This window comes from Struthio camelus, chromosome 1 (genome assembly GCF_040807025.1).
Source record: "Struthio camelus isolate bStrCam1 chromosome 1, bStrCam1.hap1, whole genome shotgun sequence".
Lineage (NCBI taxonomy): Eukaryota > Metazoa > Chordata > Aves > Struthioniformes > Struthionidae > Struthio > Struthio camelus.
In genome coordinates this window covers 21,068,859-21,086,565 of record NC_090942.1, presented here as the reverse complement: position 1 = coordinate 21,086,565, position 17,707 = coordinate 21,068,859, and the positions used below count along the sequence as shown (strand labels likewise).

Genomic DNA, 17,707 nt, shown 5'->3' with positions numbered 1-17,707 from the left:
AATGTGATCAATTCCAGCTACTTCTGGGTGTTCACTTCGGACCTTTGTTTATGACAGCAAGAACAGTCAGTGTTTTCCTGAAACTCTGAATCTTACCATGATGGGCAGTCTTTCACAGATGCTACTTAATTTTAGCTGCAACTGGCCTTGGTTCTGTACCAAGCTTTAATTTGTGTCCAGTTATGTCAAATCTAACGTAAACACACTTTTGGAAATATAGTCCATCTTTTAGAACTGACAATTTGAATCAAGAAACTGAAAGAAGGAATGAGTTTATATAGAAAAGAGTTAGGGATAGTTCAGGCCAAGTTCTAGCCATTTGGTATGCAGGCCAATAGTAAAGCTGGGGATGAAATGAGGCAGTTTTGGGTCAGTTTTGCAAGGAAATCGAAAAGGTAAAGAATCACTCTTTCTTGTTGCTAAGAATAAAGCAGAGTATGAATATACTTTTGGAAAAACTAAAATGATAAGTAGCTTATCAAATCTGAATAACCTGGAATTAGAAAGTCCTATTTGCTAATTTTAGTATTTTTATTTTCCTGGGTTTGGAGATACCTAAATGCAAGTATGTTACCGTCAGCTCTGTATAGTGGAGGGGAAAAAAAGTTCCTTTTAAGGGACAGATCTCAACAAATGTACACCTCTACTTGGAGATGGTCGTCTGTATTTACATTTAATTAGTCACATTCTTGTGCTAGAATTAAACTATGTTGTAGACTGAGATTTCTGTTCTTTGTAAATTCAGAAGCTAATTTTGGGTGGGGAAAAACTCTGTACATTTCTAGTCAACAGTCACTGCCTAAATTCTGCAAAGAGGTTTACTTCTCTTTTACTGGGCAGGGGGGATGGAGGCCACATGGAAACGGGGCAAGATGGAGGACTGGGAATAGGAAGCGTTATTCAGAAGTTCCTGCAGCATAATACAGATTTCAATAGATTCTTTATATTATATAAATGCTTTACAAAACTTGAATTATTTCAAAACTATTGCAGATCTCTGCTTCTTCCCCCTCCTACCTTTAATACTGAAGAGAGAGTTCTTGCTGCATAGTGTACAAATTGTTATTCCTGCCTACTCTTATAAGAGGAAAAGCTCTGAGATCCTTATGATTTTGATGATGCATAAAGAAGCATCTATACTTCATGTTTTATGTTAACAAAAAGGTTACTCACTAAATTTCTTAAGTTGCTCATGTACTGAAATTGACTCCATTTTAGTATCACTATTCCAGGTTCATCAAATCGGTGTGTATTAGGGAGCTGTCTACTGCTGCAGGACCTGGTTCAGCACAAACTTAACTTCATAAAAACTTCCACCGTTAACAGAGCTTGTGCTTTTATTATAGTCTGAGAGGATCTGCATGGAATGTGAAAATAAGGGAGCCTTCTATGCGTTACAAATCTGAGAAGGGTTGGAAAAAATGAAGATTTTGGCAATCAGTAAGAACCTATATTAAAAATAATATTCAAGTGAAAATAAGTTCAACAAGTGAAAAACAACACAAAATCTGCCCATTCAGTAACTTACCGCAATAATTTAATGAACACTTCCAGCCTGTCCTTTGAAGTCGTTCTTTTCTCAAAGTAGTCAATACCTGAACTGAAGATGTAGATGCTTCTATAACGCCTACAGAAGGATCATGGTTTACATCCAAAAAATAGTACATTTGTGCTTTCAGTCCCTCATATGTTTATTTAGGTTTTTAAAAGACTCCATGTCTGAATTTTAAGGCCTTTCAGGCCTGCAAATTATTTTTATAAAGATCTAATGTAAACAGAGTATTAATTCTGAACCAAGCTGATACTGGAACAGTGCCGTCTTAAGAACTAATACCCTTCAGAAAAGGAAACTGCAATTACAATAAAGCAGAGTAAATTTACTTTAATCGATTCTGTTTTACTTTTTAAAACAGTGACTATAGTTTTACTTTTTAAAATAGTAACTATAGTTCTCATGTGCTCTCAGGAAAAGTTTTTACAAAAAGCAGGACTATACAATTAAATATCCATATAAGGGAGAAAAGGTAAATTAGAGGCTACAAAATGCAATCATTTCAACTTTCCACAAGAGCTACAGTGAAGACTGTCTTAAAGCAGAGGAGCCAAGATGCTCATTTCTAGCACACTGGGAATTTTGGGGAAGTTTTTCGTTTCCCAACGCTCCTGCTGGAGCGATGTGGCTCTCCAACGCTTGAAGCCCAAGGCCATATTCACATTCCAGCCTTGCGTGAAAACTGTATCCCTTTCTTCACCCTCTACTTACCTCTCTACTGGTTTGGAGAGATTAAACATCTCCTTACCAAAGGTCAAGGTTATATTCACAGTTAAAATATATTGTAGGAAAAAAGAAATTGAGATAATAATTAACTAGTAACCTTTTAAACAGGTTCCCAATAACCTGCTTCAAACTCATCTAGTTCCAACTATACCTAAACTAGAACAAGTTGTTTTATTGCTGCAGAAAACACCTGTACCTGTTCTCATTTAACCCTAAGAGAATAGAGAAAAGCTGATTGTTGACAGCATTAAAAGTTACCTTTTAAAATACTTAAAACAAAAATGCAGTGTTAGTTCCTCCTAAATTCACTGCATAGTCATTTACTTAAATAATATAGGTGTAAGCGTAACTGATTAAGTAACAACTGAAATGTTGGAAACTATACAGTGTTTAGAGGAATGTCATATAGAGAACCTAAGCCACTTGAAGAAGAATTTAAGTTAATGAGGTTGAATAGCTGGAGTGACGTGAAAAGAACTAGACTCTAGGCCTGAAAGTCCAGAGAGCTAATTGGAAAACTGATCTTTTCACATTGCATGTTCTGTGGTACATTTATGATTATATCAGTTTTTATTCAATGCCTGTCTTGAATCCATCTGAAAATAAAAAGGCAGTGTTGACTACCACTAGAAAATTGCAAATAAAATGTTTAATTTCAGAAACTGAGTTCACCATTTATAAATACACTAAAACGTAGTAAATGCAAAATTAGATTAGGCATAGGTACAGTATTTTAACAAAGCTACAACTTTTCTAAAAGGTCATAGGCAAATGATGACTTGTTTCCCAAAAAGCGGTTAATGAAAACTGAAATGAGAAGATTAATCCTTCTAAAGTTAAAAAACCATGGAGAACGGTCCTTTCAAATCAAAATGCTGGCTATTTTTCTTTTCCACCTTACTTGAAGTTTTGAGAGCCCTATGATACCCCATTTGCCTGGTGGACACTAACGGTTATGAATCAACCCTACTACACAGAATTCTAAGTAGTGCACCATATCCATAAGGCTATTATTGAAAATCAGAAGATCAGTTATTTTTATACTAGGAACTTTAAGACAGGTTGTTGTACACAATTGAAATTACCTTAGGAGTAAGGGCTCAATTTTTACAATAGGGAACCTTATAATTTCGATGCACTAAAGATTAGAAAGGGCTTTAGAATGACATTAGAGTGTTCACTGTAAATTTGTGGCCTTTTTTTGTACACGGCATTAAATAACAAGCATTAATTCACAAACTTTGATAAAACTTCCAAAGAGCTTTTATAAATACCCAGAATATTTCTGTAGTTCAGTTACAATGTAAAACCTGAACAGGAGAACCCAGAATGGGAAGTTTTTACTACAGATTACTGTATAACTGACATTCCATATCATCTCAAATTTAAGATTTACTTTCCGATACTAAGTCAACAGTCTCCTGTAAACACATCTTCCTCAATAATTCTTAATTCTTTAAGTACTTTAGGGCTTGCAGTTAAGAAAACACCACAAGATAAAAAGATGGCTTGGACTCCATCTTTTATGTACAGCTTTCTTTTGACATCTACAAAAGCTGTTTTGTTGCAATTAAAGCAATATTCAACTAAAATACAGTACCTGGTTTATGGTTTTTACATAATAATTGAATAAAAAACTACAGAATAGAACTGTTTACATCTTTTTTGCCATTCTATTAAAACAAATGACTGAGCTTTTTTAAAGTTCATTTACAATTATGGATTAAAACCTACATAATTTTGTATAATTTGACAAGACAGGCTATCTCTAGTGTGAACTTTTAAAAAACATATATACAATATCTGGCCTGAAGTACTATGAATAAGGCACATGTAGACATATTGAAATCTGAAAAAAAGGAAACTAAAATTTGGAATTATAGTCACTGATTAGATGTCATACATGGCCCCTATTGGAGCAATTTAACAATCCAAGTTACAGATGGTTAATATCCAGTGAGCAACAATAGATTTAGTCTAGCAGTTTGTTCATTAGTTTCAATACTGGAAGTATATTAAAGGAAGATTCACTTTCAAGAAGATAAGCTTTTCAAAGTGTTCAATCATTAGCCTTGACTGACTAAAGTTGTTGCTTTCATTGGATGTATTGAACAATCTCTCTGAAGGAACAATGCTTGGTGGACAACCCAAGAACCTGACAGCCAATTTTGACAGTACTGGCCATGATGACTTCTTAAAGTTCCAGTAAGTTAGAGGATCACAGTTATGCTCAAGCACTTCTTCCTCCAAGTAAGAAAGCACCATTTCCTCTGGTAACTTTGCCCTCTCTTTCAGATCTTTTGTTTTCTTCATGTCACCCATGAGTGACCAAAGATTATCTTCCCCATACGAATTTGTAGATGGTGAACCTATATCACATCCATTGGAAACAGGTTTATCATCATCTGAGGTAGAACTCATTATTTCCAGCTCCCTGATTAAGTCTTGTTTATATTGTTCAGCCTCCTCTTCTGTAAATAGGGATGCTTTATAGCGGGGATCCAGAAGCGTAGCAAAAATGTACCTTGGATCATGAAGTGTGGAGGACAACCTACTCACCATAGCTTCTTTCAAAGATTTCAGCATGGTATCTATGCCCATTGTTTCCTCAAATAACATTTCTATTTTCCTGTTAAGTATGTGAATCATTGGAATCACCTGGCTTAAAGTAGACATGTGTGTACTCATTTCCCTACTTGCAGCTTCAAAGGGTTTGAGAGCATGACACACTGACTGCATAACTTCCCACTGGTCACAACTTATTAGCTCCCTAAAGCTGCACTCTATTGACATTTCATCAATTGCTCTCTTCTGTTCAATAAGACGTTCAAGCATATGAAATGATGTATTCCACTTTGATGGAACATCTTGAATAAGCTGATGCTGAGGCAACTCATACTCTTTTTGCAACTCAGCTAATTTCTCTTTCGCTTTTGCTGATCGATGAACACGTTCACAGATCTTTCTTGCAATACTAAGCAAATTCTGAACCATTCTCTGGCTTTTAATAGCCTCATTTACTATGATATTAACAGTGTGACTAAAACACTGCACGCTTGAATGATCACCTTCATTTAAAGTTTTTTCTATACTATGATTATCTGTAACAGTAATCCCAATCTGAAGGCCAACAGAAGTAATCCATGTTTCCCACCAGTACTCTAACTGCTTTTGTATACTGATTCCATTGTAGTCACAATCAATCTGTGATACATTTAATAGTGCTGAACAATGGTAATCCTCACACTGTGGTCGAAATGAGGACTCAAATGTTACCCAGTGAGCTGTAAGGGTTAGATATTCTCGTGTTTGGTTGCTCATCCATATCCCAGATGTAAAATGGATCACTCCACTTTCAGCTTCCTTAAGATGTGAAATAATTATTTGTTTTACGTTATCATACATATCTGGAATTGCTGTCCTAGAAAAGTAAGATGGAGAAGGTAAAGAATACTGAGGTTGCAAGTATTCAAGAAGCCTGTTAAAGCCAATGTTGTCTACAAAAGAATATGGCTGAAGGTCAAGTGCAATCATTTCAGCTACAAGACTTGTGATTTTTTTGGCAACTGGGTGAGAGTCACAAAACTTGTCATTGGTTTCATCAAAAGTTGAAGGTCCTAATAATTCTGTGCTCAGTGGCATGTGATTATCCGTAGATGAGGATAATACTGTCTCTGAGACATCAGTTTTCAATACATTGCTATGAAACCGCTGCAAATGTCTTAGAAGGCAACTAGTGCCCAGATTTGTTGGCTTTTTCCCTCTACTTATTGTACGTCCACAGTGCATACATATTACTTTTGTTGAATCTGCAGAACAAATTGAAAAGTGATTCCACAGTTTTGAGGTCTTCTTGCTATTAACAGGAAATATAATTTGATTATCATGGGTAACCATTGTAGGCAAGTCTGTCAATTTTGATGAGGAGCATTCTGCAGAAGCCAAGGTGGCATAAGGAGAATTTGCCAAACTAACATCGATAAAGCTCTTTTGGTTTCCAATCACGTCGGGATGGCGTCTATACAGATGTCTCATCAAGCAGCTTGTGCCCACGTCTCCTTTTTTACCGCGACTTATCATACAGCTGCAATATCTACATACTGCTTTTAGACTGTCTGCTGGTGACAGTGAAAAGTGATGCCAAACTTCTGATTTAAGCCTTTTCATAATCCTTTTATTTTGCTGAAATACAGCAGCAGGTTCAAATATTAGTGGACCTAATCCCTCACACTGCTTCTCGGGCGAAGAAACGAAGGAGACTTCACCTATATCATCAGATGACGACAGCATTGACGAATCTTCCACTAAAGCATCTCCAGAAGAGAGATTAGCATGGATCTCTTCAGTCAGTCTGTCTGGAGAAGAAGAAACAGAAGTTGATTCTTTCATTAGTTTTCCAGGAGAGGATGACATAGAATTCAGATCACTGTCTGGGTGCAGCAAAGAAGGCAACAGGGTTGGAGGTGCAGTGTAGAGAGGTGGTATACTGGTACCACCTCCATTCTCTTGCAGGACAATGGAACGATGGGCTCTCCACATATGCCTTATCAAACAGCTTGTTCCCAGGTCTTTTCCATTCTTTCCTCTACTGAATTCATTCATACAGTGGATGCAAACAGCTTTAGAATTATCGAGAGGTGACAAATAAAAGTGTTTCCAGACAGCAGATCTCCTTCTGGAACCTGATGTACTCTTTGGAATTACAACAGTTTTTTCTGCTACGTTTTCCACAGTTTCATCATACTGGTTGTTGGGTAGCTGTGGAGATGACCCAACCATGACTTCTTTGCTGCATTTTTCAGAAACTGGGAGATCTGATATTTCTTCAGAAGAAACAATAGAAACAGATTCCTCAATTATTCGATCTGGAGATGGTATTTTAGATGCCATTTTCTTGACCAGTTTTATAGGGGATAACATAGTACTTAGATCTCCGACATCTGCAGACTGAGGAGGAAGTAACAACGTAGGTGAAGAATAGGAGGATATACCTGGCATACTTCCATTTTCTTGAATTAGTACAGTAGGATGGGCTCTCCTCACATGTCTCATGAGACAACTCGTACTTAGGTCCTTTTCATTTTTACCCCTGCTAAATTCTTTCATACAGTACATACATATTGCTTTAGTACTATCTCTAGGAGATATAAAAAAATGGTTCCAGGCAGGTGATTTTTTTCTGGAGCTTATATTTCTGCCAGAAAGAAGACTTTGTGTCACAGCTTCCATTGCTACATCATACAGCGTACTACTGTACTGAGAAAAGAGAGAACCATAATCATCTTCGTTTTCTGTAGATAAAAATTTGCCAGGGTTGTTGGTAATAAAGTTCTTTTCTTTGTCTTCTTGTTCATCACTGCTGTCTGCATGTCTGAAATCTTGTTCTGTCTTTATATCCATTCTTTCCAGAGTACAGTTAATGCTGTCTTGCTCATGCTGTAGTTTTAAATTGTTGATTTTACCCAAAACAAAATTATTTTCCATTCTGGGGGAACTTGCTTTACTCTTCTCCATGGCTGACAAATTCCTTTTGCCAAATAGTCATTTATTAATAAATATAAATGATTTAAAAGATTATTTAAAAATTGATTTAAATGATGTATTTTGAATACTGAATGCACAAATACAAATGTGTTTATATTTTTAAATAATCTCTGGTTTATGAATTCTGTGTTGTGCATAAGCAAATATGATTGAATTAGTCATAAAAATGCATTAAAAATTATAGGCTTAATTAATTGAATCTTTTTTTTTCCCCCAGGATCAGGACATTTCAGGTCATAGATGAATGTTCTCAAAGACAGCTACTGTTAAATGCTTCATGTTGTAGATATAACCCTAAAAACTGAATGCTCTGATTTCTTGGTCAAGGAAGCCATTCTGTTCATCTTGACTGGGCAACTGTGATTCCTTTATACCATCTGGAAATAAACCAAACAACAGACAAAATTAACTAACACGTTCCAAATATCCGTAGTAAACCTGCACTGAAAACATGCACTAAATGTTCTGGGGTTTTGGGTTGTTTTTTTTGTTTTTTTTTTTTCAAGATAACAATTAAGTATCTATTATTGGAGGAAAAAAGAAAAAAACACTTATTCAATACATCTATTATAGGCAAATACACATCTACACCACGCTGCACTGGCTCAGCCTTGGCGAAATACAGACTCCAAGCGTCGCTTCTGTATTTGGTTGGACGTACCTATGTCTACCCTACATCCTAATTCAACTACTACATAATCATTCATATATGTGTGTTGTGTATTTATGTGTGTGTGTGTGTGTGTGTCTGTCTGTCTGTCTGTGTCTGTCTGTGTCTGTGTGTGTCTGCATAAAAAAACCAAAGAGGCATTTAGTTATGTTAATACAGGAGTATGCACTTAAAAGCAAATGTCAACTTATTCTCTGGTACACGTGGCCCCATCATTCTTGCCAGCAGTGATTAAAAATGCTACATTTTACAGGAAGCATTTAATAACTGCCCTTTGTAAGGGTGTCCAGCATTTAGTCACACTAATCTCTGTTTCTCTGACCATAGTCTCATTGGTCATATTCATACCATAATGCTTCCAGGCAACACCATACCATGGAAACAAGCTACTTTTAGATTTTCATGATTAAAAACTGAAATGTTTTATTTAGGATAACTGGGCTATGCAAAAGCTGTAATAAGACTAAGGTCTTCGAAAAGCATAACAACATCACTCAGAAGCGAGACGGGTTATACTAGAACGTCCATTTTTACCAAGAAAGCTCATTTCCCTCTCAGGTAAAGATTCCCTCCACCAACAATCCCAGTACAAAGAACAGGTTTTTGAAGTACAGCTGCATATAAGCCATCCACTGCCCGCATACACAGCTGAAGCAGCTGTCTGGATTTGCCAGCCACTCTCTTTCTTACTACAGTTCTATTAGAATTCTAAATTTTGCCAGTTATTCTTTTGTATCATTAATGCAGTTATTGGTGTTTTCATTCAAGACAACAAACGCTTTTTGACCACATAGCTGATGTTACACTATGCAATCTAATTTCTATAAATTAGATTTTATGGGACTACTGTTCTCCTAGCTGAAGACAAAACACACAAATTTGAAGCAGGTATTTTAAGAATTTCTAACACAATTCTTCATGTGTTACTCAAATGCAAGGAAGGACTGCAGTAAACAGAAGTTAAAATTAGCCATAACTATAAGACACGATACGTTTATGTGGTGCTTGCACAGACTTTTTTCCTATATCAAGACCAATGGCGCGTTAGCTTTACTAACCTGTTCCAACTAATATTTTTCTAAACGTCTGTTTACAAGTGAAATCAAAAAGAACACATAGAAACTGTAACTTCCTATGGGTTTCAGACTTCTGGAAAGTCTATTGTAATTATACCTTCTCTCTTTTCCACTGCAAGGAAAAGGGCAGGGAAAAGGAGGGACAATCAGCTTATTACAGTTATTTTAAGAAAAAGGATACAGAGCAGTCAAATTCCACAAAAGTGGAAGGCAGCAGCTCTGCTTTTTCTTTTTGTGAAAGTTTTAGTACTTGTGCTCTGTTCTTCATTCCTCCCTCCTGAGGAAAAAAGATATTTTCAGAGGCCAAGAAATGTGAGGGCGGAGGATGAAAAACTCCAATTCTGGGGAAGGGAGCAGGAGAGACCTGGAAAAAAAGGACCATCGTCAATTTCTAAAAAAAGCTAGCTCCCTTAACATACTTTCCACAGATTCGTGAAATCACATCTGCCTGGGTTTCAGAACACCAACTCTTGCAGCAGAGCCTAAATTATTGCTTAGTATAAAACTGAATTAAGAGTTAGTGATCCCACACGTATTGATAATATGGAAGCAAGTGCATCAGGGACAGAGTAGAGAGAGAGAGAGAGAGAGAGAGAAGGATACTAAGTCAACATTTTGAGTAGAAACCAAAAAAGATGTTTCCATCTTCATTTGGATATAATTTGTGAATTTTGAGCTTGTACTGCAAACAGGAAAAGCAAGGGTATCTGGTACATAGGTTATGACTTGGGACCACAGAATAGGCCCATGAGCAAGTCACTCCATGCACAGGTAACAGAACATAACCTAAGCATGCAAGTGCCTAGTTATGGTAAGCATACTATAAATTCTTAGTCAGACTCGCACGAAACACACATCTGTCAACATCAGGTTCTGATGAATTTGTGCATTTTTTGTTGCCTCAAAACAGGCAGTCGCATCTACAGTCTGTAATTTCTTTCCTATGCATCCTAGGCTCTTAACAGAACAATCCATGTAGCTGCTGTATTTGTCCCTGCCCTGAGAAGTTGTTACTGCCTGTCACAGTTAAAGGTTACATAGCTGTGATAGGTGCGTTTAGAAGACTGATAAATTAGGCCAGCTTCAGACTTCAAAACAACACTTTATTCGATTGACATTCATTAACAATACACATTGCCAATGGTTAGTTCTTAACCATTATCAGTCATTATCACTACATATTCAAACAGTTAGTCCTTAATCATCTTATCCTAAATTAGCTTTGAGTACACAATACCACTGAGCTGATGCCATGTAATTAATGCTGATGGCTATGGTCCTTGATGATCTTAGTTGCTGCAGTTAGGCTGAATAGGTGAAAAAGCTATTTGGACTCTGAAGCAGAAATCAAGGTGCGAGACTTTTCTTCACCATTTTTCCTTGCCGTTACTTTGTGACTTTAATGTTTGTCGTCCCTTCCAACAAAAAAGGCTGTGAGGCGGAATCTCATTTGCTTCTGACATTTTTATATATATGTATGTATGTATGTACACACACACACATACACACACACGTTTATATATATATACACATATATACACACACACATATACATACATATATATATACACACACACTCTTAGATACTTTATACCTACAAGTGTGTATATATATATACACACACACTTATTTAAGCATATAGATATATACTTTTTTTTTTTAAGCATTAGAACCTGTTCTTGTTCCACCAGACATGTTTCTTGCTTATTTGGTAGCCTTTGTTTTTACTTGCAGATATTACTACGTGTATTGGTGATTCATACATTTGTCTGCACCCTATTTCCACAGTTAAAACACAAGTCTCCCTTTACACATTATTTTATGTACTTATGCTTAGCTGTGTTACAAAATGCTTTTACGTTATTGGTGGTTATGCTACCAGCAGTGTTATAAAATGCTTATATACCGTTACCAGTTACATTATTGCAGCGTACTAATGTCTGGGTTCAAGGCAAGAAAACATTAATTATATGCTGCTTAGTGTCTATTTTATGGCTGTTACAGGTCTCTGCTTGGCTACACAATACACGGTTTTCTGGGCATTGCTGCCTTCTTTTAGGAATGCAGAATAGCTAAGATTTTTAGACGAGACTAGTCTGTGCTGCTGTATTAGTTTCTGGGAAATCCCCATCATTGACTGCCCCTTAGAAGATTTTGCATATTTTTCTCATTTTCTTTCATATACCTAAGTACAATCTCTGTTACTTTGAGTGTTACTATATCATACTGTAATATTAAGTCAAATTCTCTCCCCTCCAACACCTTTGAGGGTTTAAACTTAACACAGTTTCTCTAAAATAGAGCATGCCCATCTCTCCCTGCCATGCCAACTCTATAGAGCCAACCTGTAAAATAAACAAATAAAAAATTCCATCCTATGTTGAAATTTTACAGCAGCCTAGAACAAAGTATGAATTTGCTTATGACCACCTCAAGTAGTTTATTTAACTGTGGACACAAACTACTCAAAGCTAAGGACTGCTGCTAGACAAACATGATATGCAAGGAGAGGGAAAATCTTTTGAAAGGTACCAAAGGCTACAGGCAGTTAGCTCAACAGTAATGTGACTTATGCCTTTGAATCGCCTCAGTTAGATACAGGGTCTTCAAAGAAAATAAATGAAAACAAAGCAATTATCTACTCAAATCTACTATTCCAGACTATTAATTCCTAAACTGCAGTAGACAGTCAGTGGTTTGCTACGGTAAGTAGTCTGCAGAAACATTTTATAGGATTTTACATTCAAAATCGAACTACTGAAAACGTATGGTGGTTGACAAGAAATGTTAGGGGGTGTCACTGATCCAAAAAGTGGAAATTGTCACTGCAGATCATCATAACTGGAAGAAATCACTAGTGAAGGAGACTGTATTTAAAAGAGAGAGAGAGAAACACGCATGTCTAAGGACTGCAGAGAGGTATATTAACAATCAGAGAAGTATGAAAAATATGTGGGAACACTGAACCATGAGCAGATAATTTGTTTCTAAAGCTGATAGCACCCTGCAAGCTTTAAACAAATTTGGATTCTAGATTGAATAGTTAGGTGATAATCACAGAGTTGATTATATTACAGAACTTCAGTGCAAATAATGGTCTAGAGAATGTAGTTTAAAACAACACACTTAAAGTTATGCGTGCATATAATGTAAGTAAATACAGACATGCCCACGCTTTGTGCAAAATGCAAGCATAGTGCTTTCAAGAAAGATGCAAAATGTAGAAACAAAGTGAAAGGAAAATTATGCACTAGTTTCAAAAAAGATCAACAGTAGTGATAGACTTTGGGAGTAAGAAGGAGATGGAAAAAAATGTATTATACATCAATGTGCACCAATGGATGTCAATTTTAAAGATATATTTCCCCAAATAAACAAGGTTTGGAACTGTACATGCATCATTAAGAACATCAACGCAAAAAAATCTCAAAATCGTGCAACAGAGGAGGAGGAAGAGACATTTAAGAAATTACTAACTTCCACTTCAATGGTAAGTACCATGCTAAATAAGGAATATTTAATTGCTTAAAAAGCTTACAGTAAGAAATAAGCAGAACAAATTTGTAAAAGGAGATAGCCTAAATCATAATGCTTTTCTTTTCTGAGATATAAATCCGGGGGGAGAGGGAGGGGGAGGGGGGAGAGTCTTAATATGAAAAGGTATCAGTAATAGCTCACCCCAAAAGAACTACAGAAGTCTGTAAGAGACTGAGTGATTAAAATGCAGTATTAAAAGAGACTCGTACAGAAGTACAAGCATGAACTATAATGGATGCAACTGTAAAATTAGGACCAAATTCCAGAAAGTTACGCTTTATACTTAAAAGAAACAAGTTGTTCTGGACCTCACTGGAGGTATGATTTGTAGAGGACTGTTGGGAGAGGAAAAAAAGAAGAGGGTAAAGCCATATTTATTATTCCATAGCTTCCAGTCAGCTGACAGCCTGATCTACAGCTTATTTCCTTGCAGTTTCATTTATGCTGAACCCAGATTGTCTGTGAGCTGCGTTTCAGATTACGTCAACCCATAACTCCTGTGGTTTTACAAAGGCAGTCTCTCCAACGTGCAAAATATCCTGTTCTGCCTGCAGCCCTCAACGCTCCACCTGGACACAGACTGAAGTGTGGGAACAGGGTCAGCAGTATTGTATATTGCTCCTAGTTGACAGGAATATTCTTCACTTTAACCTGATGCTGTTCTTGGACTGGGACTGAATGTAACAATGTGGACAAGTAATACTAGACATTTTTATCAATCTTATATGAAGGAAGTGAAGTTTAGAGAAATGTGTACTTAAGGGGTTAAAAAAGTGCATATTAATGGAATGGGAAACATCATCACCAGCTAGTAAAAAACAAAAAGGTATAAACAGAGAGAAAAATAACTGAAGCTACTAAAGTGTCTGTGGGGGGCAACTAATGTTAGCCACTGAAAGTATTTTTATTTAAAATCTCCACTATTTACAATTTTTTAATGCATACCTTAAAAACAAAAGCCTGAAGTAACAGAAATATATCCTTGTTGAATACGGATCCAGAAATAACTGTATCTGGGTTTAGTCTTGCTGTGTCACAAGCTTTCGAGTCTTGGAGAAGTTCAAACTCCTCCCTGCACGAGCCCCTCCCGCCTCCAGGGGTTGCACTACTTTATTACACTCATCTGCTCTTTGTTGTTCTGTCTGTTCCCACTCCGGGTTCTACAGCGTCATCTTCCTGCACGCCTTTTCCATCAAGATCTCACTCTCACTAACAGTCCCCGAGTACTCCTGAAGCACTTTTAATTATTTTCAAAGTTCTCTTTTTGGATTAAGAAAGACAAACCACACACCCACCACTACTAGATTAAAAATTATGCAGAAAGAAAATAACCAGCAACACAACTCAGAAGGGATAGGTTTAGGTTTTAGACGCCTCTTAAAAGGACAGTGTCAAGTTCAAAATCTAACCAACATATGGGATAAGGTATCACGGGATAAAGCCAAACTGATTTAGCCTTCTACTCTTTTAAAAGCCAGTGTATGTTTTTACATCTCTTCTCTTCTTATTGCTCTGGACTTCAAAAAGTCTATGGGTGGCCTCTACCCATCTTTTCCAGATATTCCCCAAAATCTCAGGAAAGATTCAAGAACTGAAATCTTGTTTCTACTGTAAATTATACCCTCTTATTTCTCCCCCTCATCTTTGTTCTAATGTCTTCCTCTCAAACTCAGTCATCTGCATCGCAGTGTATGGAAGAAACTGTGTGCACCAGCTTCCCCTACAAAAATCATACACTGGCTCTTACAATGCTTATAACAGTTATAAGAAAAGTGAAAATAATTCATAAAAATTGCTCAAACTAAAGCAAAATAGTATGATCTGCAGATTAGCATCATTAAAAAACAACTTTTAAATATACAAAAAGCAAAAACAAAATAAGATTCCATTCTCAGAAATAAAACCATTTAAAAATCCTTATCTGGCTCTTAATACAGTTCTTACATCAACATATCAACCATACAACTTTTTTTAAAAGATGGGAATATTATTTTTAAATGCTTTACATTTTGTATTTATTATTTTGAAGTCTGATACAAAAAAGGATGTTTGTGTTAGCATGCATATTATTCACGGATGGCCCAAGTTTAATTCTTCCATCCCTATTTAGGGCTCAACGTGATTTGCGAAGCATGCTACGCACCCAAATGTTTCACCTGACTGCAATGACACAAGCTGATTGCTCAGCATGTCTAATAAAGCAGGCATCTGATATAGGGTAGGGAACCAAAATACAAAATTATTTCTGAAAAACATCAGTCTTCATTGTTTATTTGAAAACATTCATCTATTTGAAGCATTAGCCTGCATCACCTCGGTTTAAGCAACTCTAAGCTAAACACTGTAAAACCCATCACACAGAAATCTCTATTCCAAGATTTAAAATAGTATTTTTCTTAAAAATACAAAATAAAAATGTAAAGCTAAAACTAACAAAAATTAAATTCCATCTCAGCCTAAATAATGCCGTTCTAAAGTTACATATAAAAAAAAGAAAATATCACTACATTGTATGCATCTCTGCACATAATATTATGCATCACCCACCATACACTGTAATAACACTACTTACTTACCCCTACGGCCACCTGACAAACCTTTAATTGTTGCTACTTTTTTTCCTTAGTGCATTGAGAATGTCATTAGATCTGAAATGGGGATGTCTCCCTTCACATGTCCTTTGCTAACTTCCCATAACTGTGCACTGATAGGAAGCGGGGAAAAAGCAGATTGTACATGCCAATCATTTTTGTCCCAGCTTTTACAGAGAGTTACTCATTAAATGGATTTGCCACAGTAAGAAAAATGCTAACATTTCTGTAGGATCTGAATTGTCCCGGAAGTGCTGAAGAACCTTACCTCTCATCACCTGGTACCATACTACTGCAGCAACTGTCAGGATATGTTTCTATGCCATTGTTCACATATGACAAATGTCAGATCTTTCTATCATTTGTTTAAAGCAATAATTAAATTAAATTTTAAGCGGGATTTTCAGAAGTCTTGCACATCAGTTCAACTTTGCACCAAGGGAGAGCAACAGGAGATTTTACTCTTATTTTGACATTTTTATCATTTGCAGTTTTGGATAAGTAACTACTACATGATAATAAAATGGGTCAACTCTTAAAAAGGTGTTACAAGAGAGATAAGGCAGTTTTATTAAGTAAAAAGTTATACTTTTTTAAAAAAGCTGAAGTATGTACAGCTTGGCTCTTCGCATTTTTAGTGTGAACAACCACACTGTTTTTAATATCTCATGCTGTACAATTTGGGGGTGGGGGAAGGGGAGATGAACAAAGGCTCCAATAACATATTATGAAGGTGAAAAATGGAAGACAAAAAAAAAAAACAAACAAAAGTAGCGAACACAGATCAGTAATACCACAGAATAGGAAACAAAACACAACCAAAAATACAGTAACAAAAGATAAGTTCAGAAAGAATTAAAGACAAAAGACAAAACAAACTCCATTTTGCCAGTCGAAGAACAGTGTTCTGCTTTCAGAAAAATCAGAAAATTCAAAGCAAAGCTCCTCTGACACTGCTCCCCTAAATGATCCATCCCTCTGCCTAGCCCGTCACACTGCTCTTCCTCCTCCCATGCAGCACACAGTGGAGGAAATTCGTGGGGTATAATTAGGGCAGGGGCTTCTTCACCTGTTCATCTTCACCTAGTTCATCTTCCAAGCTTGCAGTATACTAGAAAACATATGCCTTTATGTTTTTTAATGTCTATCGTTAAAACCAGTAAGAGTGAAAGTAAGGATGATTCCAATCAGTTAAAAGTGAGGTGGCTGTAAAGGAGAAAGCTGTGGGTTACAAAGCTAAATAACTATGATGGCAAGGAATGAAAAGGGAGTTAGGAGATAATGTGCCATGATCAGTGTACAGTAAAATTTCTTGGAACTCTTGCTGAAAGCAGCCATATAAATACTAGGAGAAAATAGGGCATTTTTACAACTTAGGATATAATATTAACTGTTTTGACTAGAACGTTCCTATAAAAAAAAAAAAAAGAAAGAAAGAAAGATTCTCTTTCGAACTGCTAAGATTATCATATGTAACTAGCTACTTTGATACTAACCAGAATCAGGTCTGAAGAGGTCTGTTTTAAAAACCCTTCACAATTACCCATCAATGTAATTCCATGCTCATATCAATGCCAGTTAGTTTCACTTGTGCTGTGGAGAGGTTTTCCATGATTTACTTAGATCCTCTTTCTATACATGTAATAAGACATTTAATTATGTTCTACCAGACATCTGTATCCTGGAACTCATAGCTTATACATATAAAGGCAGGTTAGAAAGAAACCTTCATAGTCCCTGAGAATGTAGCAAATATTTTCAAGAGGATAATATAAATACTAGTTTATATATTTTATATGGATTTTTACAGCTGAGTTTAATCATTCTTTTGTCACAAAGCTTTATTTTGAAGCAGAAGCTACCATAAATTGCAAGTGAATCTCCAAAGAAATCTCTACTTCTTCCTTGTACCAGGTGCCTTCCTCTTCCCTATACGATAATCTGAAGGAATACATCCAGATTTTACATGAAGCCAGTAAAAGATCATTGCAATTAACTCTTTCTCAAATAT

The 17,707-nt window shown here is 36.2% G+C and overlaps 1 protein-coding gene across 6 annotated transcripts in view; it reads right to left on the bottom strand.

Annotated features, from left to right (window-relative positions):
- ZBED4 (zinc finger BED-type containing 4) overlaps positions 1-17,707 on the bottom strand; it is a 43,221-nt gene that overhangs the window by 14,751 nt on the left and 10,763 nt on the right. For 5 of the 6 annotated variants that reach the window (XM_068931222.1, XM_068931227.1, XM_068931233.1 and 2 more), the window contains one exon: positions 1,870-8,199. The exons of the other annotated variant lie outside the window; for it this stretch is intronic. In XM_068931222.1, coding sequence (XP_068787323.1) covers positions 4,277-7,792 — 3,516 coding nt within the window. In that variant the 5' untranslated portion in view covers positions 7,793-8,199 and the 3' untranslated portion in view covers positions 1,870-4,276. Of the gene's footprint in view, positions 1-1,869; positions 8,200-17,707 lie in introns of those variants that run through there. 6 annotated transcript variants of the gene reach the window in all.